Raw genomic sequence first — 16,508 nt, forward strand, 5'->3', positions numbered from 1 at the left:
GTAATTTCCAAAATACTAGTCTTTCATATAATAGAGCAGGTTTAATATCATAGGACTCCATAGTAGTGGCAGGAAGGGCAACGGGAATGCTAATAAAATCATTATTATTAGTACTAGTGAAATCAGTAAGCTTAGTATTCTCAGCAGTAGACATGATTGCAACAAGAACAGAAACAACAACTAAAGATATTTTTAGTGTTTATTGAAGAAGAAGAAAATAACAAACAAAGATGCAAGCAAGAAAAAAGATAAAAGTAACTAGGCAAGATAGATAACAAGAATGTAGTGTTGTAGTGCGAAGACTCCCAGCAACGGTGCTGGAAATCTTGCTTGCTCCCGCAGGAGTGGTTGGAATCCCCCAAGTATAAGGATGATGTAGCATAGTAGCAAGTATTTCCCTCGGTTAGAAAAGTAAGAAATTTGAAGAACGAGTCTGACACCTCCATCACCTCCTCCTCCGAGCTCGAGACTTCACTAGCCACAATGCGGGCAACGCGTAGGGCCTCTGCGACGCGGACCTATGCCACAATTTGGGTGTGACACTGGACCAAGACCATGGAGACGGCGAGCTCCGACGGGGGCGAGGCAGCGTCAGTGGTCACGGACGCCGAAAATGGATGAGGTGGAGGTCGCGGGGGGTGCTCGGTGATGGCAGCAATTGCAGGGAGCTCGGGGGCGAGGAGTACGGCAAAGGTGGACGAAGTTCGCGATGGTGCTCGATATGGCAGCAGAGGTTGCCGGCGAGATCGGACGCGGGTCGGGTGGCGGGTCAGCTCCTCGCGGCGGCTCGCTCTCGACCTCAACCTCGAATCAGGGGCGCGACGGAGGCAGCGGAAATGGGTAGCCGCGTGGGTAGACTAGGGTTTGGGGGCGGGTCAACTTTGATAGCCCGAGAACGGTGAATTGGGTGGCCCGTCGATCGCCACGCCATAAAAGTGGGAGTAGAGGCTTCTCCCCACTTCTACCAAGAAGTGCTCTTCTCAGAGCAAATTTGGACACTAAATGTTTTGAAGGAAGGGCTAGGCGGTTGTTAATTCCTCAAAGCTAATTTTTTTAAGGGATTAAAGCATTATTAAGGAAGGGACAAAGATGCTGTGAGGTCACACAACTCTACCAGAGGGAAGAAGGCCACGTAGCAACAGAATAGCACGTTACAAAGCGAGTCTCGCTCGTCACAGTACAAGTTCAGGAATACAATACGTACGTACACATTATCTTATCTTACAGATCCGGGTGCCCGGCCAGTGCAGCCAGGCACCGATCCTCTTTATTTATTCTTAATAACAGAAGCGGCTCTGCTTCCGGATCATCGCGTCCACGGCGTCGCTGCTCGGCGGCCAGATCACTTGGTCGCGATGAACAGCCCCCACTTCTGCTCGCCGGCAGAGCTCCGCTTCAGCTTCGCGCTCCAGCCGTTGACGATGTCGTCGTAGTCCTCCTGGGTGAAGTCCGCCAGGAAGGCCTCCTTGTTCTTCTCGGTCTCGCCCAGCTCCCTCTCCAGGACCCTCAGGAACTGAAATGACGACCACAGTGATGATCATGTCAGTGGCTGAAGAAATTTCTTGTATAACTCAATTCAAATCGGTGTACACAAAAAGGATCAGGATTCAGGAAGTGCGTGACAATGGCAGGGGACTGAATGCAGAGGGGGAGATGATCACCTGGTCGGTGCGGTCCTCAGCGACGACATCATGGAAACCGGCATCCTCAAGCATCTGAGTTCATGTGCAAAACAGAGGTTAGGAACTTAGGACGGTTTGCTTCTCTGAAACAAATCTCCCAGGATAACTAGATTTGTTCGGTTGGTCTGAATTTTTCTTGAGAAGAAGCTAACCTTTCCGTAGGTCTTCACATCATGGAGGTCATAGCCTCTCTGCTTGATGTACGCAGCGAATTCCTCTGATGGTGTCCCAGGGCTCCTGCAGTAGTCACTGATCAGCACTTTGCCCCCAGGCTTGAGCCACTTGAAGAAGTTTCTGAACAGAGCAGGTTTGTCCTGTAATGTACAACCAAGTGCACCACTTGTCAGAACCATTTATATCCAAGGATTTCCCATCTATATACACCAAAATGAGTTAATTTCATTCTATGCAGTGAAACATACTTGAATGTGGAGGATGGTGTCACGGCTGTAGATGACATCAAACGTGTTCTCTGCGTATTCCTTGGTGGTGCAGTCAGCAACCTCAAACTCAACGGAGCACGAGCGCCCGATGGCACGCTCAATTGCGAACGAAACCATGTTGATAGAAAGATCGATGCCGAGGACATGGACATCATAGGTTTCAGCCATGTAGAAGTCGCCTCCTCCGATACCACACCCTACATCGAGCACCTTCTGGCCAGCTTTCAGGTCCAGCTTGTCCACAAACTCCTTTGTGGTCTCTGTTGTTTATATATGACAGGAACATGGTCATTAACAGTGTATGGTGTAGTAAATCACTGAATTTTTAGTGTTTTCTCCAAGAAATAATGAGTGAAATTTAGTCGTTTGCCAACGAAATTATGCAACTCACCGAATCCACCGGTGCTAACATAACCCTCCCCAAACACGCGCTCATAACGCAAGATTCCAGTGGATTTGTACTGCACATTGTCCAGGAATCTCTGAAAGCCTTTGTCTTCTGTGCACTTGACCTTCTCCCACAGCCAACATATCTAAGGAGCACAAGGTTAAGTCAGTAATTTGGCTTAAACGACACCGGTATGCACAAACGATTTTGGCGCGTAAAAGGAAAGGAAGGTACCTGGTTCTGGTTCTTCTTGCTTTTCACATAAGCTCCAATGCACTTGGAAGTTACCAGAGAAAGCTCAAAGGAATTCCCCTCTTGGTCATAGGAGTGGCATTCCTTAAACACCTATTTACAAATGGAAAATAGTTAGATGCCCTGTCCATGACGAAAGCGCATTATTATTATTTAGTATCTCTGGATATGAAAATATTGACATGATGCTGCCTGCCATAAGGAACAAATCAGTAATTTGTTTGTTATCTGCCAAAATGATTAAGATGACTTTTCATATCAAGCTAGAGATGCAATGCCCCAGCCAGTAAATCAGGTTTGAATGTACTCCCTCCGTTCCTAAATATAAGTCTTTGTAGAGATTTCACTATGAACTACATACGGATGTATATAGATGCATTTTAAGTATGAATTCATTCATTTTGCTCCGTATGTAGTCCATCTAGTGGAATCTCTACAGAGACTTACATTTCGGAACGGAGGGAGTAGCAAATGGAAGCAGATTACAGAGCAAAAAACAGTTAAGAATTGGAGTGCTAACCTTGGTGTAGAACCTCGGCTCCCGGTAGTGCGTCGGGTTCACTTTCCTCTTGGAATCCCCAGACTGGTGGAAGCACGATTCCCTGATGAAAATATGCCCACCGGGCTTCAGCCACTTCACTATCCTGCCAATCAGCTTCTCAACCTACAGTACAAGGCAGTGACAGTCATAATTTGCAACCGTTGTACTAAAAAGTACTAACAAAAAAAGTTGCATCTGTCCACTGTCACAGAAAAGGTTCCATCTGTTTCTGTAATCATGAGTGCCATTCACAAGTCTGGTCTGATCTTAATTACCTCCTCGTCGTTGAGGTACATGAGCAGCCAGTTGGAGAAGACGATGTCGACGGAGTTGTCCTCGATCTTGAGCTCCGGCGAGGTGACGTCGGCGCACATGAAGGTGATGTTCTTGTAGATGTCCCCATTGATCTCCTCGTTCTGCAACAACACGGAGCGGCAGCAGATCAGGTCGATCATCAGAGGAGGAGTGCCAAGCCAAGCATATGGTTATGGACTCTGTTTCTTGAGGCAAGAAAGCTAGCTAGCTCACCTTCTTGATGACGCTGTCGATGAAGTCGAGCGCGATGACGTGGCCGGCCTCCTTGGCCAGCTCGCCGGTGAAGCGGCCGATGCCGGCGCCGAGCTCCAGCACCGTCTTGCCCGCGTACGACGGGAGGATGGCCAGCACCTGCAGCACAGCACAGCAGATCCACAGCATAAGCAAGCTACAATGGAAACAAGAACCAGGGTGTGTGCCAAAATTTTAGACAAATCATGGTGGATGGAACTGTGCCCAGCCACCCACCCCTTGGTGGTCCGTTTGGAGCTCGAGCTCTTCCAGCTCGGCCAGTCTCTCCTCCTTGCTACCCTGCCCTGCCCCCTGCCCGCTCAAGCTGATCTCTCTCGACCCTACGGTGGCCGGCACTGACTGCTCCTTGGTACCCTGCCCTGCCCCCTGCTCGCTCATGCTGCCCTCTCTCTCGATCCTACGGTGGCCGGCGGCGAGTGACACTGGCAGCGGCAGCAGCAGGGCGATGATGGGACGGGCTAGCTAGCGATATGACCGTGACTCACGATGGTGGCGACGATATATATGGTACCACCATGCGGTCCTCTGCTCTGGGCAGTGGCCACTGGGGAGCTGAAAGAGCAAGGGAATCATCGCCGCGGGCGGAAAAGGACACGCCGGAGTTGGTGAAGGCGGGTCCGGGGTGATAGTTTACATGAGGAATCGGTTTGCGCTGCGTGCTTTTCAGTTTTAAAATAACTGAATTTGTTATATGCCACGCACGCTATGCGTATGCAGCCAATTATCACATAAAGAATATCCTTCGTTCCCGTTCCGGATCCCAATGCATGCCGCGCCATAGTTTTGGCCTTGAACTGACCGTTGTGCCCCTCTATGACCACTTTGTGATGGTCAGTGTATGACGTTCTCATGCTCTGTTCTTGTTGATGAGAAGTGGGTTGGATGGCATTTTGGAAGAAGAAGAAGATGATGTGTCAATTCTGTTTATGGCCATGAATATGTTCTGTTGTTCCAGCATTTCCACCACTCGCTTTCACTTATTTCCCCACATATACATCCACTAAACCAGAGGAATATAAAAGTGAGAGTGGCAAGATGGTCAGTTCAGTTCAGGCTCAGTAGTGAGTAGTGAGTGGCACATTCAGATATTCTCTACAAGTGGATGGTGCTGCGGGCATGTGATCATTTATTTACATCAGATAGTAGGTTATAGGGTGTCATTTTATAGTGTTGCCTTTAATCATCTCCATAGTCTATATGTGTAGTAGCACCCGTAGCTCCACGTGTCCACTAGCAGTCACAAAATATAAAGATCAGATCGCCGTCCGATTCGACGATTTGACTAGCCATGTTTATTTATGTACTAGATCTTCACATTAACAAGCTATATGTGGTTAATATTAGATGATTTGGATTTTTGTAATCATGGTGAAAATGGACACGGACGATTCCCCACATAGCAGCCCAGTGCTCCACTGCCATTGGTTTACCTGTCAACCTTTTTCATCAGAGGAAAAGGTGATTTAGACCTGCTTTCAGAAACCCGACAGATAACTACCTATCATAAGCCTTGTATAATCAAATCAAATCAAACTACCTATCAGCCTTTTAGGGAGCTCCTAGCTCTTATATGGAAAGTCGAGATTCGAAGCAGACTGCTTCCGCAAAAAAAGAAAAAGAAATCCAACTGACACGCCAAAAGAAAAGAAAAGAAAAATTTTAGCATGTGGGCCTCTGGTCCAGCGCTTGGACGTTAACGTTCTCGGCCACCCGTTCGGCCCGAAACGAATGGCCGTCGCCATCCGGGCTCCTTTTTTCTCGGTGGCAGAACGCCACGCCACAACACAACAGTAGGAGTACGAGCGTACGAAAATGACCACCCAAAAAAAAGGATCAAACATATCATCATTTATTATGATTTTCTTGTGTCCGTGCCACGCGTACGTATCATCACAAGAAAAGACGTACGGCGAGGATCCTCAAAAAAAGAAGATGTACGGCGAGATTAATCTGGCAGCACCGGAATGGATGCGATGCGATAAGAAGAAGGATGATTGGTCGTATATACCTCAGGCCTCTCCTCCTTGTCGAGGTCCTTGGCGCGGGAGTCGAGCATCATGGACTCCACGGTGAGGTCCTTGGAGTGCTCCTCCCAGTAGCTCTTCTGCACCTTGCGCTCCACCTCCCCGAACACTGCACGCACACATCGGACACACGATCGAGGTTCATCAACGCCGGCAACACGACCCGAGGACGAACAACAAGACGAGAGCACGTATGTAAGGACCGTGATCCGGCATGGGCTTACCATTCTCGACGACGGTGATGGTGTCCATCTTCTTCTCTCTTGTTTCAAGGTTTTTCCAGAGAGGCGGGAGGAAGGAAGGGGGCAGGGGAGGGGAGTGTGGTCGTTTCAAAGGTGTGAGTGTGAGCTCTGGTGTGTGTTTGTTGTTAAGAAGGTGTGAGCCCGGAGGTGGCGGTGGGGTTTCTGTTTAGGCGCCCTCGACGGCGAGGCGGGATCGGGAGAAGCCGCGGGAGCGGCGGTTGTTGGAGAGGCCCCTCTGTTGCATGCACCAACGCGCAGCCCGGAAACCTCCCGACGCCGCCCGCGGCTGCGAAGGAGGATCGGAGGAGGAGGTTCCAACTTCCGACGACCGAACGACCAGGGAGTGGGGCGCCAAGAGTGTGTTGTGTGTGCTGTGCGGTTGCTCATCTGCGGCGAACGGGTCGCGGGTTTTATAGCCGCGCCGGGCGTCGCGGCGGGGGGTGCGCCGCGCCTCTTGGTGTTGCGGTGGCGAGGACGAAGCGGACCGAAACGAATCCCCGGCTGGATCTGGGTGGGCCCCGGCCCCGGCCCACTTCTCTTGGATCGGGTGTTTTCTTCCTCTTTTATTTTCCTTCCTTTCTTCTTCCTTTCTTTCTCTGTGCTATGTATGTGCAGTAGAGTGCAGGCTCGCTGTCTGCTGTCGCGGGGCCGGGATAGGATAGGCCGGACGGGTGGCGCCGTGCGGGTGCGCGACTTGTCGCCCAGCCTTTGTTTCTCTCCGGTTGGTGGTGCCCGTCGCTCTCGCTCTATCGACCACGGCCGCGGCGAGCAGGGGAGGGACGAATCTCTTGGGCTCGCCAATGGCCGTCCGGGCCGACGGAGCAGTGTGGTGGGTGACGCCATGACAGTAAGCGCGGCTATGGCGATAGTGCTATGCCGGGCCAAGACGAGCGAGGGAGGGCTGGAGGCCACACCACATGCATTGCTTTCGCCCACGCTGTATGGCGCTTGCTCCTGTCCTCAGGACGCAAGTTTTTTCACCGTGTGTCACGTTGCTTCCTGCCCTCTTCACTTGATCGATGGGGCGCCAGAGAATTACTGGCTGCCGACTAAATTCCGTGTCAAAACTAACGGGGCACAAACACAAAGGGTGTGGGTTCTCTCCAAGACAAGGCGCAAAGAGCGTGAACCTTCTTGGGTCGGTCATCCACAACAGATGATACTCCCTCCGTCCGGAAATACTTGTCATCGGAAGAGAAATAATCGCGAGAGCGAGCAACCGTCGCACTAGCCTATCGTCCCTGCAATTGGCAAGCCCGGCTGCTGTGTCCGTAAGTTCCCAGGGCTCACCCGGTGAAGGTCGCTTGGAGCGAGCGATGAGATCATGAGATTCCATCATGGCCATGGGGCCGCCATTGATGGCATTGTTTGCTGCATCCGCAAGCCTCGCCAGGGCACGTGGCGTCGACCTTGTGGTGTCGTCGACGACGGGTTTTGGTGCCTAGCACAACAGCACAACAGGGGGGAGGAGATATTGCTGTGTCTGGTGGTGGTGTGTCCCTGACGTACGTGGAGCTAAATTATTGGCGTGGCGGATACCTGGGCCCCGGCCGATTGATACCCGGGCCCCACGTGATTGATACCGTCGCTGCTTGATTAGCATGATTGTGGTGTAGCAGTACTAGATTAGCTTTCGAGCAGTACAATATTGGAAAGAGAAAGATTATTGATTGATTCTTTATTCAGAGTACCACCAAGTAGAAAGTAGAGTGGATCAGCCCTTCGCCACATGCAACTTGGAAGTAGTATATCGTAGCATTGCTTTCGGGGAGATTGGTTCCTCTGGCTGATTCATTGCATGATTGTAGTGTAGTACTACTATAGTGGAGTGCCATAGCTAGCTTGGGAGTAGGCAAAGTTTATTGATTGTTCGGAGTGGATCAAGCCTCTGCTTGGTTAAAGTTGGCATGTATTTTACTGTATTTTGGAAAGAAGATGTGATTCCTTCCTGCATCGGGTGAGCCATCAGCTGGAGCCTGGAGAAGTAGTAGTATATCGTACTGCTGCTTTCATGGGGAGAGGGCGTCGACGTTGACGGTGCTGCCAGTTTTAGCGGAGGCAGCGGTCTTATCGGCGGGGGATCGCACTGTCGAGCGCCTGGGAATCAAGCCGATGCAGCGACGGCACAGCTTCTTGAATCTGGATGTCTGCTCGCGTATCACAAATTCACGATCTGGGCAAGCTCAGGGAGTTACCGGATGCCTGACTGGAGCCAAGGAGATTCACCTGCTCGCCTGCGCAACTGTGCCAGAGATCGATCCACCCTCCCACCACGACCTACAGGGCTACACAAACTAGGAGGACAATTCGTACGTGTAGCCATGTTATGTTACGTAGGTTGGGGACTTCTCACGAGGCCAAGCGCCGGAGCCGGATCGATCGCTAGTGTTGAAGATTCTTCTGTCTGTCAGTTGCTTTTCTTTAACCCGTGAGATGAGACGACAACTACGTTCAGCGTAGTAGATCAATAGCTAGGGTGGTGAGTGGTGAGATATTGTAATTTGAGACCCGGCGTCACTGTCAGCAGTCACCCTGCTTTAATTATCTGCCGAAAGAAGGCGATCAGCCTCGGTCGATCCATGCGGAAACGGGGAGGACAATGATATGATGGGGAACGGAACAGTCACTGGTCCTTGCAAGATGATCGGCACCACTCCCTTGTGAGTCTCACCTACTTTCTTTTTTCCAAGGGACGACATCTTACCTACCGATACGTCAACAGCAAGCTTTAGCCGCCGATCTGCGTTTCCGGGTTTATTTTGGACAGCCGCTGAAAGTTTACATAACTCAGCAAGTACATTAGCCAGGATAGTTCAGCCGTCAGTGTCCTAATATCGCAGCAAAGGAAACACTCCATGATATACCATAGCAAAAGGAAATACTCCATACTCCACAGTGAGGCCAGGAGGATGAGGATGGCATTAGAGAAGCGTGCAAGAGAGATAACATGTTAACATGGGCATAGCCAAAGAATGTGGGAGATGGCAATTAAACAGCCACTACAAGAACGAGCGAAATACTCGCCGTTTGTTATATAGCCAACGTCCTAGTACTATTTATTGACATATATCGATGTTACACAGGCCGCTACGTTTCTTTACAAGCAAGGGTCACTTGGCAGAGTCCCGTGTGCCGAAGCGAATACACATATCGTTACACAGATTTTTGACATACATGAATAGAGCCAGGCGCAATGCATATTACAGTCACACGAAAATCGCATTTGCTCGGGGTATACTATTAGCTCCTCGCCTATTGCAGGCCTATAGAAGGCTACCACCAAATGGGTTGGCTTGCTGTTGCGAGTTATTTGCCGCCGGGAACGCGCCGAAGCCACTATCCAGGAATGGGTTTACTGCTGCAGGGCCAGCGCCCGGATGCTGCGGCTGAATTGGTGGTCCGAAGGGATTCTGATGGATCATCGTCGGTATCTGCTGCTGCTGCTGAGACATGGCAGCCATTTGAACTGACGACGGGGCAGCGACGTGATTCGACATCGCGAAAGGATCGCTTGTCATGAATGGGTTGGGAGCTGATGAACCGTATAACTGCTGTTGTTGTGACTGCCTGTAGGCCCCCTCATCATAAAGGCTGTCCAAGATGAGCTTGTCAAGTCCACCACCCTGCAAATAGAGCGACGAAATTTATTTATTTTTTGCAGGTGAAGGAGCTTCACCAAATAAAGTAGAAATTCAATTTACTATTAGGTCCACAGAAACTGATAATGCCTCACTTTGTCACCTAAAAAGAGGGCTCACCAGAAAACTACAATCCCATAAAACTAATATAATCAACAGTATACTCTTAGATTTTTACACCATAGAAACAAAAAATGCATGTTATAACATCCGGTTTAAAATCCTTTGTTGATAATATTATGTGGGAGACTATCAAGACAGATTAACGTGAATAGGTACAAACATAAAAGCAAACACTTTCAACTGCATGGAACAGTAAAAACTGAATCTCCTCTTTTTTGTACCTCAACCCTGAATCTACTTCAGACCCCCCTATTGAGAGTACAAGGTGTAAAAACGTAACACTTCTATAAACACAGTGCAAATGACTATATATGATGGTAAATGAGACATGCGCCAGAAGAATTATAAATGAGCCAAAAATAAATGGGAAGGCACACATATCATAGTACAAGCTCCATACAGTTGGCAGGGTATAGAAGGTTTTTTTTGGCAGGGTATAGAAGTTTACATATAGAAGTTGTGCTCTTAATATCACTCAGGGGCCATGTGCCATAGCCAGGTCAATATGCACTCTGAATCTAGAGCTCTGACCCTTGGATGGGGGGCGAGAACAAGATCACGCGTCTTAGATACTTACACTTACAATCAGTGACTAGAGTTTAATTCAGTCGCCCAATATCTTCTACTATTGCATCTTACCTTGCTTCTGTTTACTGTTACCTAGAGGAAGTTTGTAACAGGATATAAATAGCCCTGCACAGTTGCTAAGACTATTACAGAGATATAGTAGAAACTCCTCATACCCTTGCATTCTTAGCATTCCTAACGATCCCTAGTTTAACAACTACTGTATTTCTTAATCTCTGTCAGATCCATCAGGGGTCTGACACCCGGCACTTTAAGATCGGAGGAAGTGCACAGGAACAAACTTCACATTTTGACTGAGAACTACACTAGCCTATGTCATTGGTATAATGCAGGCCTTGCCTAATTCAGTCCAAATGGCTGTAATTTGTATGGTAACTCCAGACGGAACGGCAACAATTACAGAGAAAAGCATCAACAAAAATAACTGGTCCAAAAGCAATTATCATGAGCTATCCTTGGCCATGTGTGAATATTTAGACATAGCCTAGCTCCTGTCTTGTGCATGGTAAATGTAGTGCGTGTATTGGCGGAAGCGAACTTTTGGCTCTCGGGTCCCAGCGCACCCTATATGCGCAAAAAAAATATCCAGACAAGGTCGAAAAATTCCAAATCTTTTTTGGAGTCAATATGATCATGTACTGTAATTAAAAGTTTGGCCAAGGAATGATTCCCGTTGATTTCAGGGCAGAAAAAAACAAATTTATGGCGACAATATAGAGTGAATAGTACTTGTATATAGCATTTTTTGGCAAATCTTTGAGCCAGGATACAATGAAAGTCATTCCCTAATGAATCTTTTTATACGAGTACAATACTTGATCATGTTTGATTTCAGAAAAGATTCAGAATTATTTGACTTTTTTTCAGTTACTAAATTATTGAACATAGGGTGCGCTGGCACCCGAGAGCACAAGTGTATTTCCCGTCTATTGGCCCACTGCACAACCTAACATGCCTACTACATAAGAAGATCAAGCAGAATATAACTTGGTGTCCTCACAAATATATGCCTACTGCCCAGTTGCAACAGTTTTCTAACTTGTTATACACATACACTTTCATTCAGTAACAAGACTTGTGTGTCAAACTAACAGAAATACCCTGTCAATAATATGGGTGCCATATCCGAATATCAGTACATGAGGTACATTTCTTCTGCCACAAGCATGGTTGAACAATCGTCACGGTTCTCTACACGCAATTCAATTTCTACGTAACTTAAAACTACAAACATATGATGACTAATACTACAGCAATCAATACAGAAAACGCCCCAAGACAACATATAGAATAATGGCTAACCCCCAGGGAAACCTAGAAACAGACTTAACTGGCTGCTGGCAACCAACAGGGTTTTTAACCCTTGTAACGAGCAACAATGACCAACAGCCCAAAACTATCAACAGGATAAATATCCTCAGAGAAGAAAAGAATGGCAAAGGTGGAGAAACCAACCAATTGACTATCTGTAGCAGATGAATTTGTGTTACTTGGAGCAGTAACAAGGGCGAGTTCCCATCCTGTTGGATCAAATCCTTTATCTTGCCAAGCAGTGCTGCCAGTTGTTGAAGTGCTTGCGTCTAATACATACAGATGCAAAAAAAAACTATCAGTTAATTGATTAAGCAACATCATTGAAAGTCACTAAGAATCAATCCTGAGTTCTTACCTGATGTAACTATGGCCAAGGCAAGAGCATTGCTCTCCTCTATTGCTGATACACCAGGGCTCGGGTCATTTAAGCCCTACCGAACAAAGGATATTTAGATTGCCAAAATCATAGCATTCAATATTAATTATGTGTTCTTTACTTACCAAGAGATCACCAGTATCAGCGACAACAGGCTTGGTAGGAGGTGAAACAACTTCAGGGATGGGCTGTACTGGAACAGGTTCTTCAACTGGTGGCCTTTCCTCTTCAACAGGATCGGGTTCAGGAACTTCCTCTGATTCTTCAGGTTTATATGTAAGGAGAAGCCTCTCGGGAAATTCCTGATAAAGGACAGCGCAAAAATTTATGAATTGACTTCCTGCCGGTAACAACTAAACAGCAAAAGCTAACAGAGTCGTACTCCAGGCGTAGCATACAAGGATAAGTCAAATTTATGTATGTTGATGTGCATGTGCTTATAATGTTGTTCAAAATAGCAAGACATGGTATTTTTACCACATAAAAGGTACTACCTCCGTCCGGGTTTATTAGGCCCCCTAGTATTTTGAGCCAAACTTTGACCATTCATATGACTAATAAAATATAGAATATGTACTAAAAAAGTACACTGTTGGATTTGTATTTGAAAGAGCTTTCCGACGGTATAATTTTTGTGACATGTAGTCTACATTTTATTAGTTAAATTTGTTGGTCAAGCTTCAGCCCAAAATAGGAGGGGGCCTAATAAACCCAGACGGAGGTAGTATGACTGAAGGATGCAAACCACTATAAACTAGTATAAAGAAATAATGAGGCTCATGCTAAGGCTCTGTTTAGCAGTGTAGTGGGTTATATAGTCTCGTTTGATTGAGCCGATTTTAGATACTATGGTGGTTGGCTAGCATTTTTAACCAAGTTGCTAATGGTTATTAGGGTTGTTCAAAAACGGCTTACTCAAACCATGCAAACCTGCCACTATTCTGTATTCATTTTTCTGAACTAGCTACACAGGTTAAGACATTATACATATTGTTCATGGCAAGCAATCGCGAACAGAATCTAAGGGAATTTGCATGCTGAAATTACAGTAGCCATTTCCTGCACATCCACTAAAATTATAATAAAACTAAGGACCAGTAGTGCATTTTAGTATTGCCTTCTCCCCGCATGCATTTGTATCACACCTATGATATGATATCAACTGCAGATTGGATCATGCTGGATGCATCGAACATCAATGAAACAGGCTCATCACCAAAAAAATGAAACAATTAACAAATGCACAATACACAATAGGTCCCTAAACTACAAGAAGCAAATAACACGATTGGTAGGACAAAAAACATGCAAATATACAAAAAAGCAGAAATAATAAGTTTAATAGTACCACCAAAGCACTCACCAGTGGCTCTCGAACCGGAACCATACGTGGAGCGTCCCTCACATACTCCTCCATGGTCACAAGAAATGTTTGTGGTGGCTGAGGGAAATTTCTTAAATAAGATGGCATGCCCAAAAAAATTGCTACCAATAGTGCAAGATTAACAACCAGCACAAACCCTCACCTCCCGCAGAGTAGGAAACTGAAAATTCCTTGCAAGTTCTAGACCCCTACAATTTTCATAAAAGTCTGATAGATTCCCTGCCTGCATCAACGAACCAGACTGGGTAAGAATCGGAAGATGCACAGTAATTTTGATCTTCTCAGAATCCAGATACACTCCATATCATCTCCTGGGCACGGGAGCTACCTGTTGGCCAGCCCTCCTGTAAATTTCAAGGGCCTTAAGTGCTTCATGTCTTGCCATCTCAAAAAACTACACACATACACAAAAAATTAATATATCTTGTATGAAAATTGATGATCACACGAAGTAATAAATTTTCACTTGAAGAGATATTTTACCTTATCGACAAGGTTAATAATTCCATCATTTATCGCACAATAAATTTTGAAACTCTCTTTTAGCACCTGTATAAAACAGAGTCATTCACTCCATCAGTCAAATCAACATATTAGAAGTGGTGCTCAGGTTGAGAAGACAGCATATTTTTATTTGATTACCTGGCTACACAAAACAGGAATACTAAAGCAAAGATAAATAATTTCTAAATTAGAACATAATCTAAAAAAACAGGTGTATAACTAAATAATTCTACAAGATGTCTTACGGTCAACACAGCTATGAATAGTACAGATACTTAAGAATATGCTTGAGCGTTAACCAATATGGAGCATTGGAAGAAATGTTTGTCATTGGACAGGATATGAATCACATACACAGAAGGAAGGATCAACATCACGCGATAGGCGATAGTGTCTAAGAAACAATTAGAAGGGCAAGGCGCAGACGGCTCTCCTACGGTTTTCTTAAAACAAAGAGGACAAGGTGCAAACTGAAGAGTTAAAACAAAGGAGTTCCCTAGACAGTTCCGTTGGTTGCAGCTCCTCCAAGGTCCAGCTAATTTTATACACAAATAACAGAAAAGTGGTTTTCCCCACTTTCACCAATATCAGTAAGATAGGATGAAGAGCAGGAACTGGCAAATGAGTTTATGAAGGATATCCTCATGTGAAATCAAATAATGCCTCTCAAGTAGTAAGCCTAGAAGAAAAAATACAGTAGATGCTAGGGCACAAACAAATCTACGATAAAAACAATTATAGCTTACCAAAGCTAGAGCATATTGCACCAAGTAGTTGTTATTTGCAGCTCCTTCTGGCTGCAATACCAAGAATAAACTGGCGTCATGTTACATACAGAGGTGAAATGGCAGAAACTGAGAGATTCTTGCATCTACAGCTTGTTAGCTAGAGTGAAGAGATACTCGCCCGACATCCAACAAGCCGATACAGTAACTGCTGCAAAGCTGGCAACTGCTCTAACAGGTCCTGGGAATCTAGGTCTCTGGTTCTACTGTGTCCCTGATGAAAAAATAGCATTAGTTGAAGCAGAGATTAGCGAGCGAGAATTTGTACTCAGATTTAATATGTTTGATACTCAAAACTACTGATCTGTAGTGCCAAAAAGAGATATGATGCTTCAGACCTTTTCAGGACCTTGGCCTTGTTTGGATAAACGCTCAGCCTCAACATCATATTTCAGGATCCTGAAGCATTCCAGTCTTTCCTCCAAAAACTGACCATATGTGCGAACCCACGCAGAACAGTCCCAGGCTGGACAACACTCAATATTAGTACATAAGGAAATCAAAGGAGAATAAGCAGGCCAGCGGCATTTCCTACCAAATGAAGTGATACTAACCAATTGGACTGGAGTCATCCTTGAAGTTTGAGAGCTGCAGAATCCTCCCCCTTTGTGTAAAATTAAGAAGCTCTTCCCGAAATGTAGGATCGCCCTCTCGTAGAAGCCTATGAACCACTACAAGTGTCTTCAGTGCTACCTGTACGTTACAAAATAATAGGCATGGCATGGCATAAATTGACTGCTTATAAGATTCTGAAATATTTCTAGATTTTATCGTTTTTAAAGTGTACACTTCACTTGATCGTTGATATTACTAACCTAACTATGCAGGACTACACTCACAATCATCACATATGGCTTTATGAGAATACAGCACTATGATGTAGTTGAATACAACCAGCAAAAATGGACCAATAATATGCATAATCAACAGCTCTGGCATTCTAACACCACACATTTGGCTCCAGCATTTAATATGATTTTTCATCTGTTTTGATATAATAAACAGTACTAACATTTTCAGTCCACACACTCTGAAAATATCTCCAGCGGAAAATCCATCGACATAACACATAACACAATCCAACGTCCAGTGAGGAGCTACAACAACCAATCTGGGTTACATCTTGCAAGGTAAGTTACAGATTGGCAACATAATGCAGCAACTGCAACTTCCTACTAAACACCTCCTAAGAGGCCACTAGAGCCAGTAATCAAGCTATCATCCAAGGCAACAGCATGAAAACAGTAAATGGACAGGAATGGAGCTTACAATCCAATTCCGGGTCTTGGAGAGACGGCGGGAGAGCGCGTGGATGCAGTAGGCGATGTCTGCCCGCGGCCTCGCGATGGACGTCGCCGCAGCAATCTCTGCACCACCACCGCACAGAGACACACACAATCAATCAAACACCAGCGCCAACAGAAAGAAAAACAGGCCTTATCCCCTCCCCTACGAGCCTCCCACCCTCCCACCCAGAGGCACGATCTAATTATGAGCCCCAGATTACTCTAAATTAGGCCAAGCAAAATATAGGGGCGTGGGGGAGGAGATCGAACGCACTGCGCAGGTGGCGCTCCTTGGGCGGGCACTCCACGTGGTTAGTCGCCTTCACGATCGCCACATCCAGATCCTACAAAAACAAAAATTCCCCCATCAG

General features: G+C 46.2%; 2 protein-coding genes across 3 annotated transcripts in view; both read right to left on the bottom strand.

The window, feature by feature from the left end:
- Window positions 1-1,009: 1,009 nt before the first annotated feature.
- Window positions 1,010-6,520, bottom strand: LOC543067 (phosphomethylethanolamine N-methyltransferase). 2 transcript variants are annotated; one of them, NM_001427933.1, is made up of 11 exons: window positions 6,122-6,520; window positions 5,882-6,006; window positions 3,835-3,972; window positions 3,582-3,722; window positions 3,286-3,429; window positions 2,748-2,858; window positions 2,517-2,658; window positions 2,105-2,385; window positions 1,835-1,996; window positions 1,662-1,715; window positions 1,010-1,513 (listed from the first exon to the last, which is right to left on the bottom strand). In NM_001427933.1, the coding sequence occupies exons 1-11, from the start codon at window positions 6,147-6,149 to the stop codon at window positions 1,343-1,345; spliced, it is 1,497 nt and encodes a 498-aa protein (NP_001414862.1). In that variant the 5' UTR covers window positions 6,150-6,520; the 3' UTR covers window positions 1,010-1,342. The 2 variants fall into 2 exon arrangements, with proteins under 2 accessions (NP_001414862.1, NP_001414863.1); NM_001427934.1 differs by lacking the exons at window positions 5,882-6,006; window positions 6,122-6,520 and adding an exon at window positions 4,090-4,414.
- Window positions 6,521-9,082: 2,562 nt separating this feature from the next.
- LOC123182889 (putative clathrin assembly protein At2g01600) overlaps window positions 9,083-16,508 on the bottom strand; it is a 7,912-nt gene continuing 486 nt past the window's right edge. Inside the window, exons 2-15 of the mRNA XM_044595559.1 lie at window positions 16,412-16,481; window positions 16,121-16,218; window positions 15,406-15,544; window positions 15,190-15,317; window positions 14,973-15,065; window positions 14,813-14,863; window positions 14,046-14,111; window positions 13,891-13,956; window positions 13,705-13,785; window positions 13,542-13,619; window positions 12,304-12,480; window positions 12,158-12,233; window positions 11,944-12,068; window positions 9,083-9,762 (exon numbers count right to left, since the gene is read on the bottom strand). Of these exons, the coding sequence (XP_044451494.1) occupies window positions 9,403-9,762; window positions 11,944-12,068; window positions 12,158-12,233; window positions 12,304-12,480; window positions 13,542-13,619; window positions 13,705-13,785; window positions 13,891-13,956; window positions 14,046-14,111; window positions 14,813-14,863; window positions 14,973-15,065; window positions 15,190-15,317; window positions 15,406-15,544; window positions 16,121-16,218; window positions 16,412-16,481 (1,608 nt within the window). The 3' untranslated portion in view covers window positions 9,083-9,402. The remainder of the gene's footprint in view (window positions 9,763-11,943; window positions 12,069-12,157; window positions 12,234-12,303; window positions 12,481-13,541; window positions 13,620-13,704; window positions 13,786-13,890; window positions 13,957-14,045; window positions 14,112-14,812; window positions 14,864-14,972; window positions 15,066-15,189; window positions 15,318-15,405; window positions 15,545-16,120; window positions 16,219-16,411; window positions 16,482-16,508) is intronic.

The sequence above is a fragment of the Triticum aestivum genome, chromosome 1D (assembly GCF_018294505.1).
Source record: "Triticum aestivum cultivar Chinese Spring chromosome 1D, IWGSC CS RefSeq v2.1, whole genome shotgun sequence".
Lineage (NCBI taxonomy): Eukaryota > Viridiplantae > Streptophyta > Magnoliopsida > Poales > Poaceae > Triticum > Triticum aestivum.

What these genes read in the sequence shown, in the direction of transcription:
- LOC543067 (NM_001427934.1), bottom strand. Translation starts at nt 4,251, where the DNA reads ATGAGCGAGCAGGGGGCAGGGCAGGGTACCAAGGAGCAGTCAGTGCCG. An exon ending in GCAAGAAGAACCAGAACCAG is followed by an intron (nt 2,659 to 2,747) that starts GTACCTTCCTTT and finishes TGTGCTCCTTAG; the next exon opens with ATATGTTGGCTGTGGGAGAA. An exon ending in ACACCATCCTCCACATTCAA is followed by an intron (nt 1,997 to 2,104) that starts GTATGTTTCACT and finishes TGTACATTACAG; the next exon opens with GACAAACCTGCTCTGTTCAG.